Source organism: Lepisma saccharinum, chromosome 3, assembly GCF_977018435.1.
Source record: "Lepisma saccharinum chromosome 3, izLepSacc3.1, whole genome shotgun sequence".
NCBI lineage: Eukaryota > Metazoa > Arthropoda > Insecta > Zygentoma > Lepismatidae > Lepisma > Lepisma saccharinum.
Genome location: NC_139231.1, coordinates 137,210,625 through 137,223,357, shown reverse-complemented (window position 1 = coordinate 137,223,357; position 12,733 = coordinate 137,210,625). Strand labels below are relative to the sequence as shown.

Below are 12,733 nucleotides of genomic sequence, written 5' to 3'. Positions count from 1 at the left end.
AAAAATTACAATTCATAATATATCCAATACTTAGTTCAAGTATGACAACATTACTCACAATAGATATACAACAAATAGGCAAATTGCAATCTGTTGATTAATACTCCTTCCTTTAGTGCTTAAACTGAAAATTCTTATAAACGGGGGGGTTAGGGACAATGAAGCAGGTCGGGGGATGCTTACACAAATCATTCTAGCTGGGAGGATCCTTACCAACGGGGGGATAGAATTCCCCTCCACTTCAAGCCAACAAATTTCCAACATGATTTTATTATCGGAGGTTTGGCACCTTCTGGAATACAAAACCTGGCTCCTTACCTATCATAGTCGCTTATCAGGGTGGGAGGTGGGAACAATAAAGAAAAAATCATCCCAAGTTTTTTAAAAAGATTTCTCAAGGACTGTGTTTCTTTTGTTTGGTTTACATTACCATATTATGTCATCATTAGAGTGCGGATTTTGCATATTTTATTCCGGTCCTCTAATTAATATGCAACCGGGTTCTAAAGTTGTTTCAGAGCATTCCGAACCGAATTAGGGGGTTTTAAAGTGCATATAAATGCATATTTAAGGTGTTCATGCATATTTACTGCGTAAGCGCATATAAATGCATATTACGTGAAAAAATCATTAAATTGATAGATTTTTAAAATATATTTGTTTACTTGGTTAATGTTTCGTCTGTGGAGTGTTTCTGAGAGTAACGTTTTCAAGCATAGGTGTTCGAAAACCTCTGTTTATGCGTGGCAGGGCAGTTCGTGATGCACTACGTAAGTACGATTTCCGATTGTATTTTCATTTTTAGTGTCTCTCCTTCACATAAAATTACCACATAAACATGTTTTCTTTAATAAAAATATTAGATTCCCCATTTGCGGGTCTTTTTGTTTTTTTATTTGCAAAAGTAACACATTTTCTGAAGTTCACATATTTTGCACAGTTTTGTGGAACTTCAACTGCTTCTTTTTCCAATATCATTTCTTCATTCGGGTATCTTGAGTTAAAATTGCATATGTCTTACTTTCAGAAATTTTATGGCCAAGCGAAGATAGAGAAGACAAGTTCCTAATCTTCATCACATGATTAAAGCAGGAAAAGCATTACAAGTGTTTTATCCAAAGTTGACCCATGTAACGGGTGTTGTACATGGTCTTCATAGAGTTGCGGAAGAAATTTGTGCCCAGTTTCCAGATATAAATAATGTGATTTCTGCTGTGAAAAAAGTATTTCTGAAAGCACCTTGTATCCATTCCAACATCAGTGGGAGAATTATTGCAGAAAAGGCAGATAAAGTGACTTCCAAGAACCCAGGTTTGATTTTTTTGTGCAAAGTGAAAGCTGTGCTACGAGGTGAATCAACGGAACTATTACAAGATCTCACAGGAGAGGACATAGCTGCATTGAAATATTGTCCAGTGACAAGTTGTAGTGTGGAGCGCACCTTTTCTTCATACAAGGATATACTAACTGATAAACGGAAAAAATTCACTCTAACCAATTTAGAGAGATATGTTATAGTGCACTGCAATTTACATAAATTCAAAACTACTTAACGATTTTCGTTATATTGTGTTTAACAACTGGAAATAGTAAATTCAATTTAATGCAAGATTTTGCAACCTTACTTGACATGGAAGCTGTTGTTACTTCGTCTTTACCTTCAATGGTCACTATGTGTGTGTAGTACTTTAAAAAATAAATGTATTTCGAGGTATTTTTTTGTGCCTATATTTTTCCTTTAGTGCATAATTTGCATATTTGAGTGCAACTTTACTTGTTTTTAGTGCATAGATACATGCATATTTTCCACTTTTTTAGTGCATATTGATCCGCACTTTAGTCATCATGTATCATGAATATATATCACTTTGCATTTGTATGTCTTAACAAACATTACTGTAATTATCCAGAAATGCTCCGGGTGTTAAATATGCCTGTTCATGCAAATATAAACTAATTACTAATCACAGTTAAAATTTTAGTTATAATCACTGTGCAAATTTAACGTATTTTGCTTTATGGGGGGGGGGGGCGGGGAATCCCTGCCTGATTCAGACTTCGGGAAATTATTTCGTAATTTTCAGTATCTAGAACAGTTATGACATTTTGAGAAGTCTTATATTAAAGGTGCCTAATGTGTTTGAATGTTTTTCTTGGATGTGTTGCTATGAAGTTTGAACTACTTAATTTTTTGTTTCCCAAGTCTACCATTTGGTAATAGTGATTCATGCAGTAGAGAGAGGGAATGGATATTAATTTTTTGTTACTTAGCGTTGCTTTTCTGCCACTTCTAGCTAATCGCGACAATGAGTGATGACGTGAAATTGATGAAGAGGCACTCACAAACAGTGCCGCAACCAAAGGGGGCCAGGGGGATTGTCCCCCCAACCTTGAACGGAAGTCCATTCTAGGGGGGCAAACATTTAAGTAAAAAAAACAAGACTAGCAGAATCTAAGAATAGTAGGACAAATGCATATTCAAGAAGGAATTAGTTTTTCTTCCAGATGGGAAGGGAACTTGCAGGGGAGACACAGAGGGTCAATTGCCCCCATTGGTTTCAAATTTTCGTAAAATTTTCTTGCTCGCTTCGCTCGCAATATCTGCTATTGTTATAGTCCAAGTTCAGAGCCATAGGGGCCAAAACGGTCTAAATGAAATAAAAAATGTGTTAAAGAAAGTGCCATGATGCCCTGAGAAATTATTTGCACCCTAATAAGTCAATATGTTTTCAGTTTGAAAAATTTGGATTTAAAAATGTCCTTGCTCTCATCGATCCCAATATGATTGTTTTCTATAATGCATTCTAAATTACCCGAGAGAGAAGTAAGATCAAATATGTAGCTACTTCAGACTGTTGCTGATAAATAGTTTTGTTTCAAATGCACGAATTATTCTTTTGAGGAAAAAGAGACAAAATTTGTATTATTTTTACTGTTGATTTGTTATGAGGCGGATAAGTTAATTATGTGATGTATTTAATGTATTCTCATAAATAATATACTGTATATATTAAAGAAACTTTGAATGCATACACAATTTAGCGTTAACATGTTGCATACTTATGTATTTTCTTATTTTACGTCGTACCATGTTGCATGAATAAAATATATGTTCTACATGAAAGTAATACATGTCATATGTACAAATAGAATTATGTTCATCATGCATTTTGTGTCTTTCAAAAATACAGTTGTGTGCTTGTTTTCCAGTATTAGCTAATGTGAAATTGAACGTGTTGGAAAAACATTTTCAAATCATTTGTTCCATCACAAATGCTTTAGCAGCGACTTCTAACCCCTACTTGCGCGATTTTTAATAACATCTTTGATGCTACTATTATTACTACTACTACCACCACTATATTAAAATTATTATTATTTGCATGTTTGTCCTGGTACTGGCCCCCCTCCAGACAAAAATTCGTGTTGTGCCCACCGGCGTACGCAGGATTTTTTTTTCTGGAGGGGCTGGAATTGTATAGGTGGATGCTTTCAGTGACGCAAACTTATAGGGGTCCGTGGGAACATATTTCACCTAAGAATTTGTCGTGTTATTATTATATTTGTTATTGTTATATATTTTCGTATTAAAATCAATAAATAATATTTTTAAAATACCAAGCATGGTGCGTATTAATATCATAATACGTGGAAGGGAGAATTTGAGATTTTTGAAACTTATAAGAACCCAATGTTTTTCAAAATTTGTCATCCCTGACTGCTTTCTAGTGGGCGGCACACACAATAAGATATATCGTATATTTACAACTTTCCACTCTCAAAAATGTCACCTAGGGATAATTTTATAGGGCTTGAATTTACCACTCTGGTTTTTCCAGAGTTTATGGTGCTTTTACTTGAAAATGTCCATTTTTCAAAATTTATGAGGGGACTGTAGCGTACGCCAGTGGTTGCGCCTCTCCTCACAAAGAACACTCATGCCCAGGCTCGAAACTGGGACCCTTGGCTTCGTAGTGCGTTGTGTAACCATCCCACCCTAGAGGTTGGCTGGTGAAAGATGTAGGACAGCTTAGTTAGTATCAAACATGATGAAAATGTGATAGTGTTTCACATTTATTATTTTGGTTAAAAAGCGACAAAATTTGTAGTTGGATTCTCATTAGATTCCTTTGTGCGTAAAAATCTTGCATACTGGAAACTAGAGGGAAACATTATGAAGCACGATTTGTAAAAAGCTCCCTTAATCAGCTCTACAGAAAAACTCAAAGCTGTTGGTACATATTAATCGTCTATTAACATTATCGACCTGTAAATATCAAGTAGATACAGTCCCGACTAGACTTTATCTTTGTATTCTTTGGCAGCCCGGAAAGGTCATTCTCGAAATACTGTTATATGATGTTGCTCGAACTTTTTTTGTTCGTTGGAGTTTCAAGATATCATCCCTTTCCTGTTACTTATAGCTTTTGGGGGAGGGGGCAAGTGCACCCTGCTATATCTGCCAATGCAACACAATATATTAAAAATTTGCCCCCTCTGTGATTGACTTTGCCCCCCCTACTAAGAATTCCTGGCTACGGGCCTGCACTCAAGTACTAAAATTATACTTGCTTTGCTAGGGTTACCACATAGGCGTAACTTGGTGGGGAAAAGGGGTGCACTTGCCCCCCCCCCCCAATTTTCAGGTTTATTAATTTTTCTTAACCCCCTGAGGAACAAAGAAATAAAGAGTACTTCTTTGATTTCCCAAATGTAACAGTTATTATTTAACGAAATAGTCCTGGACTCTATTTTTATGGGATGAAAACTTCTCGATTCTAACTCCCCTACCAGGTTAGCTGCCAAGTTTCATCCTGCCCCCCCCCCCCCCCCAAAAGTAGGCCCCAAGTTACGTCCATGTTTTACCAGACATCCTCTTTTACTTGGACATGTCCTACATTTTATGAATATAAGTCTACAGACTGCACTGATTCAGACATTGCAAATACAAGTTTGTTGTGTTGGAACAAAGGCTGAAACTATTATTAAATCAACAAAATTTTGGGCTCATATTTTGTTGACGTCACTGTTCAATAATTTAGCACGATTTCTTGTTTTGGAGTTTACACCGAAGGAGGAAATCATGGACCCTACAAGGTGTTTCCCATTCTTATTCAACATTTTGATTCTAAAGCAGGAGATCCACAGAACAAAGTTATTGAACAAAACTGAAACTTCTGGAACAATTTCAAGTTATGATAAGGACACTATGTTTCATGTTATATCAAGATGTTAATTGCTGAATATTTGTTTCCCATTCCAGGTCATAATTCAAATGTTGAGAGAGTATCTTTATTAATCAATTTATCATAGTCCGTAAAAGGTTTCGTATTCATTCAGCATAATCTCCAAGAGTTTGACAATTATATACAATCTATACTTTAACTAAATCTGAAAATTTGAGAAAAATTGGGTCCTCTGAGAAGTATGACTAAAAACACATGTAGCACAAGTTTGGGCACTTTATATTTAAGAAAACATTTTAAAAATCATAATTTTTACAACTGAAAATATGTCAATTTTACATTATTTGCTCATGTAATTAATTATATTACACCATGTTTCAAATATTTCAAAAGCTATTGAACAAAATAATTGTGAATGAACTGATGCTATCGTATTTTTCAAGTATGATGTTTAATTTTTCAAATTGCAAGCTCTGACCATGTGCCACCCAATGTAAAAGCCACTCAGGCAGGCCCTGGCCCTTAGAAGGCTGTTGTTTAGTTTATGTAAGAACATTTATTTTACCAAATAAGATAAATTTTATTCAAGTAACATCATTGGTTCCTCATTTGCATGAAAATTCCAGGAATCATTACCAACAAACAATTGTTTGGAAGATTACTTTGAAAAGCAAAATATGCCATCCAAAACCACAAATTTACACGAACAAGTACCTGAGTATATTTTGCAAACCTGCTGAAAGATTCAGAATATTTGACTGCCACGTTGTCTTGATTTGAATCTTAAAACTCACCTTTACTGCTGTCTGGAGCCGTACTGTCTGCTTTTCCTTCATTGCGTCCTGATCCAAAAGGAAGTGCCATAGAAGTCGTTGCAGCATGATGGAGGGGTGGTGGTGGTGTTGCCAATTTTTCTGAAGAAAAAATACAATAAAAATGGTTAGGTGTTTTACTCCATGTTATGTATCACTCGAAATTATATAGTTTCAAAAAATGTACGCACATTCACAATCTAACCTAATCCAAATTGAGGTGCTAGAAGATCAGTTCTTATTCTTTTAACACACAGTGGTAGCGCAGATCCCAATAGTGATCCACTCATCTATTTTTACATGCTACTGCAATTTGGCTACACTAAGGACATTGGTTCCTTGTGTACTTTCTTGAAACCGTTCAGGAACTATGTTCATTCAGTCATTATTTGAAATATATCCATTGTTAACTTGTTATTAGAGTTCATATTTCAGTGGAGTACAATAGTGATCTGCATGACCATTGACAGGGTCGAATATGTAGTATTTCTACATATATACTTACCTGTTTCTAAAATCCGTTATAAATATAAGAAAATATGAGACCAGCAAAAACCTATTTTTCAATTTTTGAGAAAGAAAGTAACAAAAGTTTGATTATAAGATATGTATTTTTGTTTGGTTTTATCACATCCAAATGTAATGCAATAGATTTAGCATTTCTTCCCTCCTGTAATGTGTTGAGTGAAATAGTTATAATTTTATGTCAAGTGAACCAGAATACTTCAAAAAGGTCATTCCCACTATAAAAACAGATAATTTTTTGACAAACAATTGTATCACAACAGTGATCCATGTGACCAGTGATGGGAGTTCTTTTCCATGCGACCACTGCAGTGTTAATAACCTCTGGCAGTACATTGCAAAATGGTAAGAAACCTTTCCTTTTGTGCAAGTAGTCCCAGGTTTGATCTGATAGGAGCTCCATTAAAGAGGGCTACTGGGAACAACTTGAAAAGAAGTAGCACACTTCAGCACAGGAAACCAGTGAACAGTGCACCATGATACACTCCGCATGCTTCATGGAATGAAAGAAATACTTGCCACATCTTGCCCTTTAAAGGGCTTTGTGCCATGGAATTTTGTTGAGTTTAGCTAGTACTATATCAATGACAACACAGAAATTGTATTATTTGTTGTAAATTTTACAAATTTAGTGACTTGGCTATTTAGAAGAAAACTGGCTCAATCTTGAATTATATGCATGAAAGTTGGGAAAATAAATTCACAACTATTTAAAATAGAACAGAATGTACCTCAGATTCCAAAGCATAAGGCTGCATTATCCTTCAAGTTCAAATAACACAATGTTTAACAATTTGTGTGTAGTGTACTTTGAACGGTTTACAAGAATATAAATTTTGCAAAGATATGGTAAATAAATTATAATAAAATCGTGGAATGTCTGTCGGTGCAGGTATGAATCTCACAACATGAAAGTGACTGGAGGAAAATTCCTAAGCTAAATGTCTGGTCACTGTTGGGGTGAGCTTGGTTGTGATTGCAGAAGAATGGGATGGAACAGAAAGGTAGGGCAGTGATCGGAAAGAGATCAAATGAGATCTGGAGAGAAACGAGAGAAGCATGCTCAAGGTTGGGAAGAGCGAGACACTGCATACACAAATGGGGTAAGTTCCACCTTCCCAGCTGACGTAGAGCTACACATCCTCAAACTCATAATGCTATCAGGCATATGAAAGTATTCAGTCTTTGTTCATTCTAACCTTCATCTGGTCAGGCACGTACTTGAGTTCCAGTGTAGGAGAGGCTTGTGAGAGTGAGTGCTGAGCCCTTAGGGCCACACCATGAATTGGTGAGCATTTAAAGCATCATAAGCAAAGCAAGAATATCTGGGATAAAATTGCAAGCATTCAATAATCTATTTTTGGAATAAGGGCCATGGAGTGTTCACTTTACCTAAACTGCTATATGAAGTCACAGAATGTACACAAGCAAAAAGTTGTACATTACAACTTTGTAACAGGCTATAGTTCAGAGCCATGACTTCTATGCATCGTACTCCCGCATGGAGTGGAGGGGCAGAGTGGAGCATGCTTCCATATGGTCCAACAGATGGGAGGGAAGGTGTGTGGATGACTTTTGGTCAAAAGTTCCTTTCCTCGTGGTCACTCTATACTACGTACTTTGTGAATGGACCATGAGTTTCACAAGTTATGAATGTCACCTCATGAAATATCATCAATTGCCTATGTGTTTTCAATTTATGTGAGGCCTCCTATTGGGGTAACTGGGATGGTGCAGCTCAAAATTTTTGAATGGTAAAGGGTGTTGAATCACACCTAATTTGAAAAAAAAAAGGTCTCTTTTCAAACAACTTGTATATGAAACATTTTTTGTTTTGGTCAATATTTTTTTAATGGGACCACCAAAAACTTTCAATAGTTTCAATGAGTCTCCAATGTGGTCTCACATAAAATTTGGATTGGGGGGGGGGGGATTTTAAAGAGTAAATACTAAAGAGGACTCTTTGTTGGGTAGGTCTCCTAAAGAAAACTTTTGAAAGAACATTTTTGTTTAATATATTGGCTACCACATTCGAATGGGCAGGCAAAAATTGATTTCTTTGCATGTTTTTTATAGTTTGTGATTTGTCATAAAAATGTTAGCCTGTTACAGTGTTGAAGACTCATTGAAGTTTTTGGGTGTCTATCTGAAAGTCACTGTCGAAACAATGACATATGATATAATCCTACAAAAGTTGTTTGAAATTAGAGACCTATCGCTTGGGTAGCCCCTGTAGCAGGGCACAAAGCAAGTTCAAAATATCATGCAATTTATTATCTATTCAAAAACTATTAGCTTGTTACTAAGTAACCGATTTGGCCTGTATATTGTTTATATTAGAAAACACTATGGGGACAAACTTCTCCCTCTCCACCTCCTCCTATTCTTGCACCAGTATTATCTCTGGATTGTACATAATGACATGCTATTTACATATCTATTTCTAGACCATATACCACTAATACATTATAATTTTTAATTGTTCTCCAAATTCAGAAAAACTTTACAAACTACGTTTGAAAATTTGATTCATTTTGTTCTTTCACATGAAATAATACAGGCTCTGACCTGGTTCTTACATGAGGTACATAGATACCATCACGGTTGAATCTATGTAATTATTTACAGTTTTATGTACCATGCTCATCGAATTTAAATTACAGCTATCTTCAATATAAACACTAAATTAAGCATACTTTTTGTGGTTATATTTTTATTTGATATTTTATCAGAAATACGTGTGCGTCAAGAGCAAAGAATGATTTAAAAATGTAACAATTGATAAGAAACTGCAAAACAATCAGAATCAAGAAAATAAATAGATCAAAGAAATCCAGTAAACAATGTAAGCCTAAAAATCAGAATATTAAGTATTTTTATATTGCCTTTTTTCTTTTCTTTATTTCTTCCTCCTTGTTGTATATTATATTTAAACCACTCTCTGCTCTTTACAAAAACACATGCATAAATGTGTTGGAACATTCAACAAATAAAAAGCTTGTCAAACTTTAAAGGTTAATTAAGACTAGACCTACAGTTTAAAGTGGTATCGGAACCACTGTGCAATTTGCCTCCAGCAGGGGTAGAACCTGGAACACCTTGACTCAACCAAAACAAATACACGTAAAAAGTATAAATTTACTTTGGTCTTTACTGTCTTTACTTTGCTGCAAATATCTGGAATTTATCTTCAATTTTTATTAAAGTAGAAAAAATCTCAACATATGGGATGAATTTAAAGCATATTTTGTCTCCTTTGCACTTCAGATATCTCAAGAATTAAGATTAACTTTTTGGCCCAAGGGCTGCTATCAGTGGTATATTCTGAAAAATTGACCTGGTTCATCGCAACAACTCTTATGTATTGTACAGTATGTGCCAAAATATACAGTACTGAAATTAAAAGATGAACATTACATTGTTGTCATCTGTGAGTTTATTTATCCTGAAAGAAACACTAACATATACACTATTAGCGAGTTTACTAATTCCTTTTCACTACTGAGAACACGAGCGGCTGGAGCTATGCCCCATCGACAAACGCACATGCACGTTCAAGGTGCGCGAGTTTCAGTACTGTATATTTTGGCACAAACCGTATATATATATATATAGCCCCAATCCCACCACTCACTCACTCACTCACTGACATAAATGTTCTCCATGAAGGAAGCCCCAGAGGCAAAACATGCCCGATTATGACCCTCCATGAAATTGTCCCAAAAGGCCGAGAAAATTAAAAAATAGCTCACTTTGGCCTTTTTTAAGGGTGAAAATGCCCTTTTTCATGTCCTTAGCAACCCGTTGCCACGGGCATTTTTTTGCAGCACATATTGTTTCCTTCAATTCTTAATTGTCTAGCTACATTATATTTCTCACAGATCAACAGCACACAGATGAATCAACTCCTGGTTACAAAAGATGCCTCAAACAAGACTGACATGTAAATCAGAAGTAGATTCAGTCCCAATACAATTACATATATATTGGTAAACTCAATGTGAAAATATTATCTACATCGTGGTTGTTTTAATTAAATGTTTATAGGTATAGTAACAAACAATTATTTAGAGAGTTTGCGGTGCTTGTTGTTCACCATGGAAACAGGCGTTGCTAGGAAACTTAAAGAAAGTTTATTTATATTAATTAAATATAATAGAAATAAAACACCAATGCAGGCATGCAAGTAAAACAAAAACGTAAGTCTGATAATTTCAAATTTACTGGCAATTTCTATGTATATGAAAAGGTTGGTTTACTGGTGGTAAACCAGATAGCATGGGAGAATACCCCATTGGCTGCCATGTTACCAATGCATACTCTATGACTGAGCAAGCAAGAGAAGCATATACAATTATCAATATTGCTACACTTGTCCTACATTCCCAACAACATATTGCAAAACCTAGTTTTCTGTAGGCTTGATTTATGGCATGATGGGTGTTCTATAAAGCAGAGCTTAGTGCCACATGTGAAACAATATCTGTGAATTATTTTACCCTTGCTACTTTCTTTTCTCTCTCCCTTTTGATATGGAAAGTTTTCTTAAAAATGGTTTGTGTGTTTATTATGGACATTACTTGGCACTTATGAAAATTAAATTAAAGCTTACTAATTTTACTCCATTGAAATGAAAAACTAAATATGCTGACCAAGGCAGTAATTTATTTTATTATAAAACATAAACTAACGTAACGTTTCAACCTTCTAGCAAGGTCTTCTTCAGACTCTGTATCAAGTACAAGTTGAGGACAAGGACAAGAGAAAAAGAGGAGAGGAGAAGGAAGAAAAATGAAGGGAAAAGAGCGTGAGATTAAAAAGTCCAACCACATTCTATATGGAAGTAATTGTGTTTAGCCTTTTAGGTGAAAGTAAAGTTGGAAAGTGAAAGTCATCTGCTAGAAAGTTCCTAACAACTTTCTAAATAGTCTGGAGGGAGTAATGTTTGTGTATATATATTACCCTTCTTGTTGTATCTGGTTACTTTTGTACTTGATACAGAGTCTGAAGAAGACCTTGCTAGAAGGTTGAAACGTTACGTTAGTTTATGTTTTATAATAAAATAAATTACTGCCTTGGTCAGCATATTTAGTTTTTCATAATCATGGAAACAAGGCTTAATGGAGTTATAATCCATTGAAATATATTATCCACATCTGTCTATCAATTTTGTCTCCCTTCATCTGAGCAAACTGTTTCAAATATTTGAACATCTGCAAATAAGAGGCAAAGGGATTTCCCATCCACATCTGTTGGAAAAATTATTATTAACATTTTAAGAAATGGAGTCTGCATAAATTGGAACCTTGTGGTATGCCAGAAGGTATAGGGGTAATTATTTCCTTGATTATATCCTTTGTAAATTTGCATTGCTTTCACTCCATTAGGTAATATTAGATGAGATTTTTTTTCTTTTTTAACAAGAAAGACATCCACTTATATAGTAAAATATCATGAGTAACTTTATCAGTAAATTTATATGTATAATTGTGAGACCTAGCATGTAGTTAATGTAAAAGTTATATCCCCAAGATAAAGACAGGCGATTTGATTTTTGATGTGCATTGCAACAAAGAGATGGTGATTTTGTGAATACGCTAATTTTTAGTGACGAGGCTACATTTCATACAAGTGGGAAGGTGAATAGGCACAATTGTAGAATTTGGGGACTGGAAAACCCATATGCCATTGTGGAATACGAGCGCCAAAAATTGTAAGGCTCTTTTTTCCAGAACCATCTGTAACTGGGCAGTCGTTTCTTGAAATGTTACAGAATTGGTTAATACCACTGTTGAACAATGATTCAGAAAACTATGTGCTATGGTTAGACGGAGCTCCTCTGCATTTTCACCATGCTGTTCTGGATTGGTCGTGCAGGAAACGGTGACCAGTGTGTGGTGAAGTGGCCCCCTAGGTCCGCCGATATCACCCTCTGCAATTTTTTTATTGGGATATGTGAAGAACCTTGTTTTTGTCCCTCCTCTTCCACGTGATGTTGTGGAACTTAGGAGGAGAATTGAGCAAGCAACAACCACAGTTACAGAGGACATGTTGAGCCGTGTTTGGCAGGAGTTTGATTACCGTGTAGACATTTGTCAGGTCACCCATGGTTCCCACATAGAGCATTTGTAACCAAATTGTCATGTAAAAAAACTTTCATGTATTCTCTACAATATTTTGTATTCCTGATGGTGATAAATTTCATAGGTT

General features: G+C 35.4%; 1 protein-coding gene across 7 annotated transcripts in view; it reads right to left on the bottom strand.

The window, feature by feature from the left end:
• Eip74EF (Ecdysone-induced protein E74) overlaps nt 1-12,733 on the bottom strand; it is a 776,515-nt gene that overhangs the window by 386,524 nt on the left and 377,258 nt on the right. For all 7 annotated transcript variants that reach the window (XM_083119484.1, XM_083119487.1, XM_083119488.1 and 4 more), the window contains one exon: nt 5,981-6,100. In XM_083119484.1, the coding sequence (XP_082975610.1) occupies nt 5,981-6,100 (120 nt within the window). The remainder of the gene's footprint in view (nt 1-5,980; nt 6,101-12,733) is intronic.